General features: G+C 32.5%; 2 protein-coding genes across 18 annotated transcripts; both read left to right on the top strand.

Annotated features, from left to right (window-relative positions):
- Positions 1–838: 838 nt before the first annotated feature.
- Positions 839–6,280, top strand: LOC123917148. 17 transcript variants are annotated; one of them, XM_045968780.1, is made up of 10 exons: positions 839–1,221; positions 1,433–1,492; positions 1,713–1,761; positions 1,989–2,069; positions 2,370–2,450; positions 2,896–3,015; positions 3,101–3,203; positions 3,948–4,039; positions 5,237–5,653; positions 5,731–6,280. In XM_045968780.1, the coding sequence occupies exons 6-10, from the start codon at positions 2,953–2,955 to the stop codon at positions 6,070–6,072; spliced, it is 1,017 nt and encodes a 338-aa protein (XP_045824736.1). In that variant the 5' UTR covers positions 839–1,221; positions 1,433–1,492; positions 1,713–1,761; positions 1,989–2,069; positions 2,370–2,450; positions 2,896–2,952; the 3' UTR covers positions 6,073–6,280. The 17 variants fall into 17 exon arrangements, with proteins under 17 accessions (XP_045824736.1, XP_045824739.1, XP_045824734.1 ...); XM_045968781.1 differs by having other exon boundaries at positions 888–1,337; XM_045968795.1 differs by having other exon boundaries at positions 893–1,221; positions 1,858–2,069; positions 3,101–3,161.
- A 3,289-nt stretch (positions 6,281–9,569) lies between these two features.
- LOC123917147 lies at positions 9,570–10,124 on the top strand. Its single transcript, XM_045968777.1, has one exon. The coding sequence runs from the start codon at positions 9,741–9,743 to the stop codon at positions 10,041–10,043; it is 303 nt and encodes a 100-aa protein (XP_045824733.1). The 5' UTR covers positions 9,570–9,740; the 3' UTR covers positions 10,044–10,124.
- The last annotated feature ends 6,904 nt before the right edge of the window (positions 10,125–17,028 follow it).

The following is a 17,028-nucleotide window of genomic DNA, read 5'->3' as shown; positions in this document are numbered from 1 at the left end:
TGTACATTATTACCATATGTGTAGTAATCTAAAATGACACTTAAAAAGGAACGTGCCTCGCAGATTTTTTTATGAGGCACCATGCAAATATTGTTTAAGTAAAGTTATCATCGATCAACATAAATTTTGTTTTAAAAATGGTTTTTCCTAAACTACCTTTTCATAATTTGAGAGTATTTATCCATCAATCAATGAGTACAAGTCATATGCATGTGAAATAAAAGTTGGTTACAAGTTAATTGTATGTATCACATCCAAATATATTTATGTGACTTATTCTCATTAATTAATAGATAAACACTCTTAAATTACGAAGAGATAGAGTAACCTCACCTTTAAAAATATGAGTCAAATATTCATCAATTTCTTTTATTTCTTTGAACATTAATGTTTTAAAAATACTAATAGATTGTAAATGTTACCACATGAATAATAAAAAGTATATGATAATTAAAGCTAAGGAAAAGTGGTTTTGTTTTGGGTGAGCAATATGTGCACGTGAATGAACAATAGCCAAATAGCATATCTCTATATACTAAAGGATGAGTTGTTTTGCTAACCTAATTGCCTTGCCAATTTGTAACCCTAATCTCTTGCCCAATGAACCCTTTACATCTTTGTATATTGGCCAATCATATCTTGCCATATTTAGGTTTCAATCTTCACATTCATTCTAGGTTTAGGGTTATATTCTTATATCATCTTACACATGGCTTCATCTTACACATCTTACACATGGCTTATTATAATTCTTTGCATGTCTCATGTGGACCCTCCTATAATTGCTGGTTTTGTGATTGCTGGTTTATGCAAACCATTGACACAAGTGGTTTATGGAAACAATTGTGGTTTTATGATTACTTTCCCAATTTTTTTTCATTTGTGAAATTGTTTTCTCTCTCTTCCCTCTCCCTCTCTCTCTCTCGTACGCTCTCCCTCTTTCTCACGCTCTCCCTCTTTCTCATCATCCCACAGTTTCATCTCTCTCACTCCCCATCTCATCCTTCACCATAACATCCACCCCACAACCTCCACCACCATCTACGAATCAATCACTCGTCATGAGAGTGAGGGAGTGGCCGAGTGAGAGAAGATTTACCGGCGGGAGAGAAGTTCTGGCGAGGAGGAGTACCGGCCGAGAGAGTTCTTGTGGCCGTTTGTGGTGACACGGCGGTGCTTGGCAACGGCGGCAACAAAGCTTCTTGCTCCTTCTTTCCTCTGGTTCGATCTTAATTTCTATGCTCTGTTTATTTTTTATTTTTTTCGATGTTTTTTTTTGTTGGTGAGGATGGTTGAAGATTGGAGGTGATGGTGATGTGTGGTGGTTATGGTAGATGGTGATGTATCTCCAAATTCATCTTCTAGATTTCATCTTTCTCAATTTGTCAATATTCATCTCTCTAATTGGTTTTCTATGTTGATTTTTTTGCAGGCTCCATGGAAGGATAAAGCTCCTCCATGAAATTTGATCTTTGGATGTCAATAAACTCAGGTGACTAGAAAAATCTCATCTCTCTTTCAAACTTTTTCGTTTTTATTTTTATTTTATTTTTGCAGGAAGCATTCCAATGATAAAATTGAATTTTTATCAATTGGTTTATGCTTAATCAAACCCCAGATGAATTTTGTGTTATTTTGTGCAAAACAAAGACTTGCTTAATCTTTCGTTTTTTTAGTTTTCTTTCATATACAGATTTGTCTCTGTTTTGCAGCTAGGAAAATGGTGAAAACTGGCGACCACAACCTTTTTAATGGGAAGAGGTGAATGTTTTGCTATACTATTTCTGTTGATTTAGATTAGATTTAACAAGAAAGTAGGTTATGTTGGACCTAATTATTTATTTTTGATGATTCAAGGTTATTATGTTTTTGAGTTTGATAAAATAGTTTCTCCTGCAAAATTGCACCAAATCCATTATCCAAAGTAGATTTTGGTGGTTTTGATTTTTATTTAGGTTTTCAATTTCTGTTTTGAATTTCTTTGTAAGATTTGGTGAATCTCACCGCAGCACGTGACCTCACTCCTCTCTCCATTAACCAACGTAGGAGAAGGAAGAAGAAATTCTAGGGTTAGTAGTACAACAAAATCAAACCTTCATTCCTCTTACAATTTGCTTTTCCAGTTTAATCTATACATTTATTTCAAATTCAACTGATTCTTTCTCATTTTCTCCATACATCCTCTTAAATCTCCATCTCCATTTTTAAATTTGTTTTTCAAATTTGTTCTTTTAACCATTCCTCAGTTAAAAACACTACACTAAGATTTTGGTGGTTTTGTAAGATTTGGTGAATCTCATTTATATTTTTCCTCTCAAATGTATTCTCATTTTATTCTCACCATTTGATTGCATGTTATATTTGAATAGGATTAGCACAGTTTCAGCAAGAGGAAGGGGAAGCTTTGCCAGAAAAACTCTCACACATGTCTTGATCCAGATGCTAGCAGAGTTAGTTGACCTCTTCTTTTTATCTTTTCTTTGAGACTTTCCCTATTGTGGGTTTAAGCATAGTGAGAGATAGAGAAAGACAATTGTGTGTGAAATGAGAAAAATTCAGTCTTTTGTTTGTTTCTTCAATGTTTTAGCAATTGGAATTTGGTGATAATGGATTCTCTTGAATATTATAGTTTCTTTGTAAGATTTAGCTTCAGAAGCATATAAAAATATTTTTTTTCCCATCTTCTGATTGATTAAAAATTGGATTTTTTTGGGGACAATTTGTGACTTTGATATAGGGAAGAGGCAGTTGTGGAGTGGAGTGTTTCAGAAATTATATATGTTGTTAGATCAGAAATTGAAGTAGATCATGGCTTCTGTAATTGGTTAAATGTCTCGGCTAGCGTTTCAATTTAGTACCCAAACTTATGTCATTATTTTTTCCCTTAATTTTTAGGTGGTTGAGAAAGTTGAAATTGAGTATCTACCAAAGAAGGTAGACCTATATGAAGGCATGGATGAAGAATTTAGAAAAATATTTGAGAAGTTTAGTTTCACTGATGTCGCTGCTTCCGAGGTAATGAATTGTTCTTAATTGTCTTTTCTCATTGCAACTTCTTTGTTTTATTGTTTTGATTAAAGGTTTTCTATTGTACTACTAGGAAACTGATAAGAAGGACAAGGTGGCAGAAAATGCAGTTACTAAAAAGAAGGCTGGTTCTGATTCTGACTTTGACGATGAAGAAAATGAGCAAGAAGAAAAAGGTATAGCAATGCGTAATATCATTATATAATCAATCAACCCAAATTCAGGGTTTAGGATAGAACTCGTGTAGTGTACTTGCAAATAGATATGAAATGTAACAATCATGATTAGCCATAAGCCTAACAATGATTATAAGACAAGCATGTAGTTGATTCATTATTACTTGATCAAGCTTATGTGAGCATTTATCAATACCTTGCTGTACAGATGTGTTGGCGTTTTTGCTTATTATTTTAAGAAAATTGCATCTTTTCATAATTATGTTTGTGTTTGGTGGATATGTGAAGATTATATTTAAAGACATATGTTAGTGTTCCTTGCTAATTTATTGTTCCATGTTTTTAGTTTGGATTTGAGTGCTATTGAATCCTGATATTTCATCACTCATGGTTTCCTCTGTTTATGTCCATGCTGCTTGGCCAAACTTATGTGATGTGTTAATGTTTCTTGCATTTTTAATCTACACTGAGATAACCTCTAAATAGTGCCTGCATATATGTCTATTTTACTTTGTTCATTATTACTGGCAATAGTTCTCAAGACCAACCAAAATAATTTCATCGTCTATCTTTTATAATAGATGCACCAGTCCTTTTAGTTTTGTGTATCCTTAAGATCTTATCATCAATTAAAATAAACCATCTTTATGATCAAGATAATCTATACTTGCTATTAAATTATGCTATCCATACTAACTTCAACTTTTCATTTTGATAATTTGCATATTCTTTTATATTATATAGATATGAACCATCGCTACGACAAGACACATCCTGACATTCGTCCTTATTCCATGATGACAAGAACAGGGTATATGGAGTACAATCCCATGAAGGTAAGCAATGCTGTTTTTTTTTTGGATGTTTTTTGGGTACCAAGTATGTAGTTGTAGTAAAAAATTGTGAGGGTGTTTTATCCAAGACATTCTTAATTGACATACTTGAATGAGCTCATAGTGATTATTTCCAGCTTGAATGAGCTGTTTTGTTTTGTTGTTCATTTCATGGCCTTTCCATTCTCTTGCTTTTAATAGACATTTTTAATTTCCAGAACTGAATGATCTCATAGTGTGTCTTATCAGTCTGATCTATCTATTTTGCTTTGTTGATCATTTCATGGCCTTTTCATTTCCTTGCTGTTAATATTGTGATAATTGTGTTAATGGATGTCAACTTATACATTATATTTCAAAATAAGCTAGCATGCTTAAATGAACTCAGATTTACCTAACTTGGTCTATACACATCACTTCTTTGATCATTTCATACTATAAGACAAGATAGGGTGTAGTATTTTACACAAATCATTTTTAATTACCAATTTGAGTGAACTCAACCTTGCTAATGGTCTCTTCATTGACACATTGATTTCTAAATAAGTTAGCAAATATATTGTGAACATTTTAGCCAACTTTCATCCATTCTCCCCCTCTTAGTGCTGTGGTTATAATGTAGAAGTCAGCAAGTGTATCTCTATGCATCACACCCTTAAAATGACAAATATGAACAATATTAACAATTTGTCTGCAAATTGAAGCTGCATCTCTTTCACTGTATTTCCCTTTAGCAATTTAGCAATAATCCTAAAGTTGATCACCAACACAAAGTTCCATAACAACATGAAATGATTTTTTATCCTCATAAGCACCTTTAAATTCAACAATATTTGGTTTTCCACTCATATGTTGCATGATTTGAATCTCTGTCTTTATTTCTTCTTTTTTCGGCTTTACTAACAAATTTTCAGTTTGGAATTGACTTGCAAGCATAGATAAGTCACACCACATTTTCCTCTCCCTAATTCTTCCCCAAGTTTGTAAATTTTCTTGCATCTTCAAATTGTTTACCTAGGATTGTGTCTGTATCTGGTCTTTTAACATCAAACTGTTCACCTAGGATTGTGTTTGCATCTGGTCTTTTTGTGTTTGGCCTTTTAATATCAAATTCTTTACCTATTTAGCATATATTTTGCTTTGTTGGACATTTAAAGGTCTCTTCATTCTCTTCCTCTTAATATTGTGGTTATTATGTAGAATCGAGGGAAACTACCAGAAATTTATGCACGTGTCATTGGTCAGTACATTGGTGATACAGTTTTCTTACAGGACATCAACGAAAATCAAATCCAAGTAGCTGTACTCAAAAAGAACAATTCAGAAATTTATTTAACTCATGGTTGGTCTCGATTGAGAGATTTCTATAACATCAATGCTGGTGCTTGGATTACTCTTTTGTTGATCAGTCCTTTTGTTTTTTTCATCCGGGTTCGATACATTACTGGCATGGAGATCACCTATCCTCATAAAACTCCTCCATATAAGCTAATGTTGGAAAAACCTTTCCTTGAAGCAACTTCAAATGGACCTATTCCCTACTTTGTTCTCCCAAAAGTTTTTTCACACAGTCTTGAGAAAACTCTCACTATTCCTGATGTCCAAACTGGGACTTTGGTATGTTTCATTTCTCATGCTACAAGATCATCAATACTTTTTATTCATCACTAAAATGTTGTTTAATTATTCAACAGACGCTCTATTGGAGAGGTTTCTGTCAAAATGCATTACCTAATGAGGAGACTCAACTCAGATTAATTGATTGGCTTGGTAATACATGGAATCACCGTGATCTCAAGTTTGTCAATAGTCCTTATATCAGCTGTAAGATTTCAGGCCAATGGGGTGATGTTTGCAAGGTGCATAATTTGGCTAAGGATGTAATTGTTAAATTTGGCGTCACCGAGGCATCCAACAATAGGACCATCTACTTTAAGCTCGCACCTTTCATTGGTGTTAGAACTACCCTACATGCTCCTTCAACATCCAGCAACCGGAAGAAATTCTACCAGAGCCAGCACTATTACATGCTCTAGATTTCCTACTACCTATCTTTTGGAACTTTTTATGTAATATGTGGAACAAAATTGAATTTGTCTGCTTTTTGAGGTTCTTCATCTTGCTTAGAGTGTAACTCTCTAACAAAGACATGCTCTTTTAAATGCCATTTTGGACTATTTTAGTTACTATGCTTTGTAGGGAATATTATGATATAAATGACATTTTGGACTATTTTGATCAAAACCATATAGTTCTTTTTAGCTTAGGAAATGTTATGATATAAATGACATTTTGTACTATTTTGATCAAAACCATATAGTTCTTTTTAGCTTACTTTGATTCATATCGACCATGATTGGCAGCGACCATGGTTGTTATATAAATGAGGTCACTACAAACCCGTGCATCGCACGGGTCGGTTACTAGTTCACTCAAAAGATCCCTTTCGTTAGTTTGTGTTCACACGGATCTCATGAGATTCCTAATTCCACCCTTTTCACATCAATTTCCACTACTTTTTCTAACAAAATTCTTCCACTCGTTTGGATTAACTTATTTTTGAGTTTATACAAATAATTTATGCAATTTAATGTATTATTATAAATTTGTTAAGGTAACTTATAATAAAATAGCTTATAAAAATACTATTTTCATTAGTGTAAATTTATAAAATAGCATAAAACCTAATTTATATTGCATAAGTTATTTGTATAAGCTCAAAAATAAGCTAATTCAAATGGGCCCTATATCTTGGTTGCATTTTCCCTTAAAATATTAATTCCAACCATAAACTCTTAACTGGAGCCGTCTCCGAGTTTTTGGAGGTCATGTGGAATAATTAAAAATAGGTGCTAATAAAAGAAAAAGCGTAAACAAATTAAGAAGAATTGTCATTGATTTTTTATTTTTTTTATAAAGAATTTTCATTGATTTAAATTTCAAATAATCAATAACACTAAAAAATAATCAATTTTTTTTGGTACAATAATCAATTTTTTTTATTAATATAAAAAAATTTGATAAACAAGACAATCTCTATCACACTTCTCTCCATTTGATAAACTATAATATAATAATTAGCTATAAAGCATCTAAAAAATTTATTCACTATAGAACAATTTCTTTTAGGACATTTTATAACTAATAAATTCCTCATGTTATAATAAAGAGAAGGCTTAATTACTTAATTGGTCCCTTAAAGACATTTATGGTTTCAAATTGGTCCCTTAAAGAAAAAAAGGGCCAAATTGGTCCCTTAAAGACCTTGCCGTTAAACATTTTGGTCCTTTCCGTCCAGAAACTGTTAATTTTTACAGGTGGCGAACTGGATGCTTACGTGGCTGCTCACATGGGTGCTTACTAGGTAAATCATTTAATTTTAAAATAAAAACTTAAAGTTAAAATTTAAAATAAAAAAAAATGGCAAATTAAAAAACAAAAGAGATAAAACAGAAAACTCAGAAAGGAAAAAGAAGAAAGAGCTTGCGCCGTCCATCCCAGCGCCGCCTGTATGATGGTATTGTTCTCTGTTTCACTTGAATTGGGGCAAACCACAACAAATTGAAATAAATTTGACAACAACCATAGAATCAAACTAAGCAAATAAAAGCCAACTATTGTGGCCTAACAAAATTAAATTTCCCAGAAGAAGTGTTATAAGCTTAGCAATTACATCCTTTAACTTCATATTCATCTTTCTATCAATTCTTTTTTGTTCTTTCACACATTCAACATCGAGATTATGAATTCTTCCATGTTTTCTTCACACCCATCTTTTATGAATTATTTTATGCCTAAAATCAACATCGCTGCTTAGAAAACAAATAGACAAAGGGTAAGCTTCGCCGGAAAACTTCTGTCTGTCGTAGATCTGATGTGGTCGCGGTTCCACGAGCTAGCCACCACCTTTTGTTTCAGATCTCACCTTCCACCTAACACCCATCACAGTGGTTGTTTCCGCCATTATTGTCGTTACCCAACACCACCACCCGTCGCTATTGCTACTCAAAAGAAGAAGAAGAAGAGAATGATGAAGATGAATATGAAAGAACCCTAATTTTTTTTGATTAAAATCAACAAACAAAGTTAAATACACAATCACCCAATTTTTTTGTCTAGTCATAGCAGCCACATAGCAGCCACGTAAGCATCCAGTTCGCCACCTGTAAAAATTAACAGTTTCTGGACGGAAAGGACCAAAATGTTTAACGGCAAGGTCTTTAAGGGACCAATTTGGCCATTTTTTTCTTTAAGGGACCAATTTGAAACCATAAATGTCTTTAAGGGACCAATTAAGTAATTAAGCCTAAAGAGAACCTAAAATATTTGTACTCTATGCATATTGATATAGATTTGGCTTAGAGATAAGGGTTTATTCATTTTTAATTTGAGAGTGACACAAAAGTGTTAGTCGTTATGGTTAGAGAAAAATGAAACATTAACAGAGATATACCTACTTTTCTTATGTTTCTGTTATACTCATAATTTTGTTTTTCTACTTATTCTAATAAAATTAAATGTAAAATTACATTTAATTTTTTTTCTCTGCCATTTTTTCAATAAACAACGAATAAAAATTGTTTTTACATCTTCCTATGAAACTTATTTTAAGGAAAACCCACAAAAAATATTGAAAATTATCACATGTTTTACTTTTTCTTAATAAGTGTGATTTTTCCCCCTTATAATTTGGGACGAAGGGAGCATATTGGTTATGAATTTAAGGAAAATTTTGGGGAGCAAGAGCTAAAGAGAAAAAGAAAAGTTTGAAAATTTAATTATAATAATATAAAATATAATTGTATCTATGGACATGAAAATAACTTTGTAGAATCACTTCTAATTGTGATACATAGTTAAAATCTTACATTGGGCAACATATCCATATATATATATATATATATATTATAGAATTTGTAAATCCATCGTCTTAAGATATATATGTGGAGTACAGAATCTGTAAATCCAACGTCTTAAGATTTTATAGTGAAAATGTGTTTTCAAACCTAGTTAAACTCTCCCTCATAACCTATAAAGTGATATCAAGTTTAGTTTGACTTTATGAAAAAACAATAATACAGTGCTGAAAGAGAGAGACTCTTACGTGAGAAAAGATATGTTAAAATATATAAATGTGAGTTAGATCTCACATTTATTAAAAAGGTTGATATTTAACTACATATTGGATGAAGATATAATGTTAAAATTCATTTATACATGATTACTCTCCAATATTTAAACCAACCCAGTAAAACTGGGAGTCGATCCAACAAATACTTACTAGTACTAAATTACTAAATGACCTATTTTTTCATGCTATTGACTAGCTTTCCGTGGTGAGTTTATTAGAATATTTTCCTAAAGGTTTTAGACTAATTAAATGATTTGACTATCATTATCATGAGACAAAAACCAAGAACAGCCACCTCTTGCATGGGCTCCACTTTGCCACTACTTTCCACCTAAGAAAATAAATGAGACAACCACCAATTCCTACATTAAATTATTCTAATCTGACTCGTTCCTCATCTCTTGCTCCATACCATGCATATATCTTCATTTTTTTTCTCTCCTATATATCACCCAACTCTCTCCCATCTTCAAAAGAAATCTCTCTCACCTTCTCTCATCTTTGCACAAGCAAAACAGCACTCAAATTTAAAAGAGAAAAAAAAATACAAAAACAAAAAAAGCAAAATAAAAAATGGGAAACTGCTTGAAGAAACAATCATCAACCAACTATACGACCGACGACGATGAAGATTGGGATTTCTCGTCATCCAAAGGCGACTTTGAGACCAAAAGCAATTATGCCAATGTCAAAACGATCACCGAAGTGAAGATCAAGATTACCAAGAAGCAGTTAGAAGAGTTGTTGAGCAAAGTGGACATGAGAGAGTTAAGGGTGGAACAAGTTTTAGCCCAATTGATGAATCATAGTAATGGCTATAAATCACTTCAGAGATCTTGGAGACCAGCACTTCAAAGCATCCCTGAAATGGATTAATTAAGGTTCATTTAGATTAGTTTAGGTATATTAAGTTGATGAAGATGAGTATTGGCCTATTGGGTCAATCTTGCTTTTTTGACTTCATTAAGAGAAAAAAAAATGATTGATGATGGGGTATTTGGGGATATTTGTATTGATTTTTTATTTTTTTTTCCATTTGAGGTGGTTTATTTATGGTATGTGTCCTCTCTTAGCCCATTGAATTTAATCCCTTCTTCTAGTACTCAACAATAAAATGCAATTCTGTGACCTCTGCTGAACAAATAAATAAACTGTAAAAAAAAAAAACATCTTAAGTGACATAAAAGCGATTCCGTAAATCCCGGAGAGTTGATGTCTTTTCAAAATTGTGTAGAAGAACAATGTCGACAACATTATAATTAATTATAAATTAAATAATCAATCGTTTTTGTTTCAAATCAAGACTGGGTAATACACTTATTAACCCTAGTTTTGAGAGTAGTGAATTTAGATCTGCCAAGTCAGTATTAAATGACCACATAAACACTTTTTAACGATGTTAGATTGATGAAGAAATGGTACTAATGCAAACATGCTTAAATGAGCAATTTATTAGTTTTTTTAAAGGACAAAATTATCGCAAACATCTAATTTTACAAGATTACAATGTATTTGGCCTATGTTTCATAAATATATTCTTTATATGTCATGATGATGAGATTGTAGACATCTCGTTTCTTCATTTCAAAACTGTAGTGTGGAGATATGAGTGACAAAACGGACCGAATTCATCATACTAGTCGGTTTAATTCACTATTTTAAATTGTGTCAAGAAAAAAAATCCACTATTTTAAATAGATTGAGTTGAAGTTTTAAACTCGATCTCTTAAATTAGTCCGTCCTATTTAACCAATTGTAAAAAGCGGCCGGAGCCAACATGGGATGGGCTTCAACCGGTAGAAAATGAAAATACACAACAGCCATCAACATAGATTTTCTTGTTCTTCTTCCTCTGTTTTTTAGTATGAGCTATAATTAATGAAAGTTGACAGTCAAGGAAATTCAAAATAGACACATTGACTAAGAATGAAAACAATCACATGGAGAAATGTTTTGATACAAATTTGAAAATGTGACGATATTGATCTGTAAATGAGGATTGATCCGTTTACATTGGTGTAAAACCAAAACTTGTTTTAATCTTTTAAAATTTTATCTTAAAAATTGATCATAAGGTTCACTACAAGAAAGGTGTGCATTTTCTAGGACAATTTTTCTAGGAAACGAGCCAAATTTTATAGGAAATGCTGCATTTTCGAGGACATTTTCGAGAAAACGTCAACATATATATTTTTATTTTGAAAAAATCAAACAACGAAACTCGCATATACACTAAATATAAAGAAGATGAATATTATGAATTCAAAAGCTTGTGTCTTAATATGTCAAATGTCTTCCACACGCATAATTTTTATCATACACTTAATACTTGCCACATATGCATAGACATACAATATCAAGGGGTGACGGATGAAATTCCATCCAACTTCGTCACTATTAAAAGTGAAAGATACAATTTTAATTGGTAAGAAATAAAAGGATTAAAATACACAAAGCGCATTCAAATCAAATTATACATTTTAAAATTGTTAAGAATATAGATTCTTAGTTAATCAACTAGAATTAGTTGATAGGTTACCAAGTTGGTTAGAAGATTATAAAGTTAGTTAGAGAGTTAGTTACTCCAAGTAGCTCTATAAATAAATCACTCTATTGTACATTTTACTCATTCTTTTATCAATCTATATTCATTCAATATGAATTTCTATGAGTATCTTCCTCATGAATACTCTTATGCACTCTATCTTGCCGACATCTATGATCTTTATCCCTTAGATTCCATGATTCATAACATGGTATCAGAGCGATACCCGAGGGATGAAGACGAAGATTGCGCTTCCGCTTACGATTCTGAAAGTTGTGAAGAAGATGAATCCGTCAATGTTGAAATTCTCAACACTTCTACTCAAAATTTGGAGTCTTCAACTTCACAAAATTCAATTCTTTTTGGCAGCTTCGCAACTCCAATTATTCCGGTTTCTATTCCTTCAATGACACCAGATTTTGATGGATGCTCCATCAAGATTGGGGAGATACGTTGTTTTCTTGGTGATTCTTGCTGCGATGTCGATCTCTTGATCACCGTTTCGGAAGAAGACAAGCATTCGAAGGATTTCGAAACTGAGTTGGTACTTTCTGCAGTCAGCCAGAAATTGCAGAATCAATCCGGTGTACAAGCGTTCTCTTCTCCGATCAAGGTCGAGCGTCAACACGACGGAAACGTCCGATTCTTGCAAGATCACGATCCGAACGGCAAGAAAGGTGAACTACTTTCTGATTTGCTACTGCCTTCGTCGAAGAGCATCACTTTCTTTTTTCCCCATCGTGGTTTATGCATCACTGTTTTTGATCCTGGTGGAACTATGGCAATGATTTACAGTTCTGTTACGCTATCTTTTCTATCAAAGTTCATTTCGATATATTTCATTGTTTGTGTTTTCGTCTTCGATCCCGGCGGCAATCACCATGATTTCTGTTCGCCATTGATTTTGCAGTATAAGGGAATTTTAGATAGAGCTGACACAATATTATTGCTATTTGAGTTGATTCATGGTTAGATTGTTGTTCTTGGAATTAAGATCAAGATTCAACTGAGATTGATAGAGCATGGGAAGAAGATGACGGAGAATTATAGCTTCGAGAATCCAGAAGCATTATTCTCTTTTGAATCAATTTTTTGTGGTGCTTTACTCAACAATTATGGTGCCATAGGTTGTCAAACAATGCTACTGTGTTGTTTCAAGTTTTGGATAAATGCATCATAGATCAGCAACAAGTTAATTAGTGCTTCCCCTACTGAATTTTACTAAATGAATATTGATCTCATAGAGGCTCAATTCAATGGATTTTGTGTTGATTTCCTAGAAGCTTATACTGCTGATGTTCTTGTCATTTTATGTTTGGGCTTTGTATTCCAAAATCCAAACTCATACCAAGAATTCTCTTACTATGAGTTTGAGGGAGGCTATTACAATATAGAAGTTTTTGTTCTGCAACACTGTTCAAGCTTGTTTGATGGTTAGTTGCTTATGGCTTCAGGTACATCAAATCCTCTTGGTATATGTTAGTTTGTGCTTCAAGTTACCTGTCCATTCTTGCTGATCAACTTGGGTTTCATTCCATTTAGTCAGTGGTGAATACATATTTGTTGGAGAAATTGTTTTGGGATTTGGTTGCATAGAAAATTACACTATGGAATGTTGAAAGTATGCTGTAATTGTTGCTGGTTTGATTTGGCTGTGGATCTTAGCTTTATCCAATTTCTCAGTTTCATATTAGTGGTTTGTTGCCATGTTTGATGCCTATCTGCTTAAGGCACAATACTATTTGGTCTTCTGATATTCATTCTAGTCGATCCATTTCTCCTACATACTGATGATTGATTGTTGGTATTTGATACATAATACACCATACAAAGTTTTGAGCTAGTGTTAGAGCATGGCCAAAGGACTGGTTTGAATATTCTTTGAATATGGTTGTATCAGGTTATTGGAGTTATAGGACTGCTCCTTTTGAGTTGCCTAGCATCTGTCAGCATTGATGGTAATGAAAGAGATTCTTACAAAAGCCTTATGTGGATTTTGCTAAAGGAGTAGCTTTTTGGACTTGAAGTTGCTTGACCTGGTTGGTTCATCATGATGTTTGCAACAATGCAATTTTAGATTGCAATTTTCACACAAACTTTGAGAATAATTGTAATTCAAACTCAAATTGGTAAATTTTCCAATGTTGAGTTTGAGGGAGGCTGTTAAGAATATAGATCCTTAGTTAATCAACTAGAGTTAGTTGATATGTTACCAAGTTGGTTAGAAGATTATAAAGTTAGTTAGAGAGTTAGTTACTCCAAGTAGCTCTATAAATAAATCACTCTATTGTACATTTTACTCATTCTTTTATCAATCTATATTCATTCAATATGAATTTCTATGAGTATCTTCCTCATGAATACTCTTATGCACTCTATCTTGCCGACATCTATGATCTTTATCCCTTCGATTCCATGATTCATAACAAAAATCAACTTTTATCTTTTAATTTTTTATTTGGAAGATAAAATGATCATTTTACGATGTTTTTGATAGATATTAATTTTATCCTTTAAAATTATAAAGTTAAACTCTTATAACAAACTAAGGAAATAGAAAGTGAAATACAAAGTAAATTAGTTGTTGTCATAAGTAGTTTTGTAGTTGGAACTAATATTTCGTGTATTTTGTTTTTTCTAATGAAATTTTTCTTCTACGTTTGCTTTATATTTTGTTTTTTCTGAGATATTTCTTCTAAACTTGCTTTGTATTTTCTATCTAGCTTTTGCAGATTCACTACCTTCAACCATTTATATAGAAAGGTAACGAATGTGACGATCACACATATATATGTAATAAATAATGATACAACCTAAATTATTGAATTAATAAATTTTACTTAATAAATTAAAACAACAATTACACATGTATTGAATAACTCTAGAACAATATTGAATTACCTGAATTTTACATGGAGTGTATGACTAGAATTATTAAGATTTCAACCAGTATAAATCATCTTTGAAAGCTGAAGCAAGATGTTCTAGAGTAGAATTATGCATGACATATTTCCAACATAAATTATTATGTTACTCCATTGAATCAGTCAATTCTATTTTTGATGAATATCTCATTAAAGAAATATTCGTTAGAGAAAAAATAAAATCAAAGTAACGAAGCAGATAGAAAGTAAAATATACACGGTAGTTTAGGTGTTGTTCAAACTGTCTCTGAGATTTTGATTGTCCTATACGAATTATGAATTTGGTGTTCGTTTTTTTTACAATGTATATTCTGAATTGATGCACTTGGTGTTGTCTAAAGTAGTTTTGTAGTTGGAACTAATATGTCTTGTATTTTGTTTCTTCTTAAAGATAATTTTTCCTAAGACTTGCTTTGTATTTGATGTTTTTAATAGTGATTTAGGTAGTTTTAATAGCAATTGAAACCCAAAAGCAAGCAAATACCTGGAAAAGTGAAGTTACGTACTTGGCCTAGAAGCAAGAAAAGTGGAAAAAACAGCAAAAAATGGCAAAAACGTAATAAACAGCACGCACCATCGTACTCACGATGAGATCCGGCGTGGCGCGATGATAAGATGGTTTAAATTGAAGAAAATCTGCAACAAATCTTTCCCATCGTACCACGATGACTTGTCATCGTGGCACGATGATGACGGCAAAAGCACGCAGAAAATCTTGAGGAAATCTTTCATCGTACCATGATATGATCCATCGTGGCCACGATAGGTGCGATGGACGCGCAGAAAAGCCTAAAACTCAGCTGAAAAACTATAAATAGAATCTTTCTCCTCCACTATTATTCATTTAGAAATATTCAGAGACATTGAATATTCACTCTAGAGTTAGGAGAACTCTAAGGAGGAGGCAAAGAGGCCAAGGAACTCCAAGGCCAATAAGGTTCTTTTCTTTCTGTTTTTGTAATTTATTTTCCTAGGTTAGGTCGAGTTGATGAACTCCCTTACGAATGCTTGGTTTTGTATAATTTGGGTATAAATTCAATTATTTATACTTTCAAACTCTTTTATCGTCTGGTTTTATATTTATTTTAATACTGAGCACATTAGAATAAAATCTAAGGACCTAGTGGATATCGCATAGGAAACGAAGCTAGTAATCCCGAACGAAGGACGGTGTGCTATGGCCAAGATAAGACAATTAAATTCAGTATATGAGGTCCTAGTATAGGATTAGAATGAACGATAATTTCTACCTGAGGCAGAGTTAGGACTAGTTAGAGGCGCACGTGACAGCTTGTGATACATGGAGCCTTAAAGGTAATGATACCAACGTTTGTAACAAAAACGTGGAACCGGCGGCAAGAATATTTAAGCAGAGTAAGAGTAACCACTAACTAGGCTCTGAACAGTTTGTAATATAAATAGGAAACGAGTGCTTCTGAACCTATTTTTAATAGTCTAATTCTTGATAGAGGGAAACAGGGGAATAACCACCAAGCAGGAGTAAGGGAGAGATCCGACCACACTTAATCGCGTGGACACACACACTTTTATTTACTTGTTATTTATTTATTCAGTTATTTATTTTTCTGCAATTTATTTTATCAGCACAACTACCTCCAAAAACCAAAGCGAATGCAAACTATCTAAATTCATATGCGAAACTAGTAATTTTGGCACAATCCTTGTGGAGAACGATAAATTTATCACTTTATTACTTGATAGCGATTTTGTGAACTTGCAGAACAACTGTCAGTATTATATGATATTATTATGCTCTTAGTTTACTTAAAAAGATAAAAATAAATAAATAACCATTCTTAATTATAGAAGGTGACGAATGAGATCATTTGTAATACAACAACTAACTCCCTTAAAACAATTGTAAAGTGATTGTACAAAATATTTGATGACCTAACGTTGCAGGAATGATTTCGTGGCAATGCTTATAATATCTTATATTCAACTCCTCAAGCTTGCAATATTATTATTCCTTGGACACATATATATGCATTGTAAGCATTGAATACCTCTAGAACATTGAATTGCTTGAATTTTACATGGACTTGCATGACTAGAATTATTAACTTCCAACTAGCTAAATCATCTTTGAAATCCGAAGAAATTTGTTCTAGATCAGTAGTATATAGCATATTTCTAACATAATTATATATATTTTTTTACATAGACAGGGACGATCTAGAATTTTTATTTTGGTGTGGCCAAAATTTATTAGCTTTAAAAGTTTTAAATTATAATGTTAAATTCAAGTATGAAAGATATATTTTATCCGTCTAAAATTTTTGGTCATTTTAGAATTTCGCACATAATATTATTCGGCTCACCACTAAATAATTGTACTTCTCTTTTATTTATCATCTTTTATATGATATGT

Source organism: Trifolium pratense, linkage group LG3, assembly GCF_020283565.1.
Source record: "Trifolium pratense cultivar HEN17-A07 linkage group LG3, ARS_RC_1.1, whole genome shotgun sequence".
NCBI lineage: Eukaryota > Viridiplantae > Streptophyta > Magnoliopsida > Fabales > Fabaceae > Trifolium > Trifolium pratense.
Note: the sequence above shows the minus strand (reverse complement) of the source record. Positions and strands in the feature narration are given on the sequence as shown.

Coding starts and splice junctions, on each gene's coding strand:
- LOC123917147 (XM_045968777.1), top strand. CDS start 9,741: ATGGGAAACTGCTTGAAGAAACAATCATCAACCAACTATACGACCGAC.
- LOC123917148 (XM_045968780.1), top strand. CDS start 2,953: ATGGATGAAGAATTTAGAAAAATATTTGAGAAGTTTAGTTTCACTGAT. Junction 3,016..3,100: donor CTGATGTCGCTGCTTCCGAG/GTAATGAATTGT, acceptor TTGTACTACTAG/GAAACTGATAAGAAGGACAA. Junction 3,204..3,947: donor AAATGAGCAAGAAGAAAAAG/GTATAGCAATGC, acceptor TATATTATATAG/ATATGAACCATCGCTACGAC.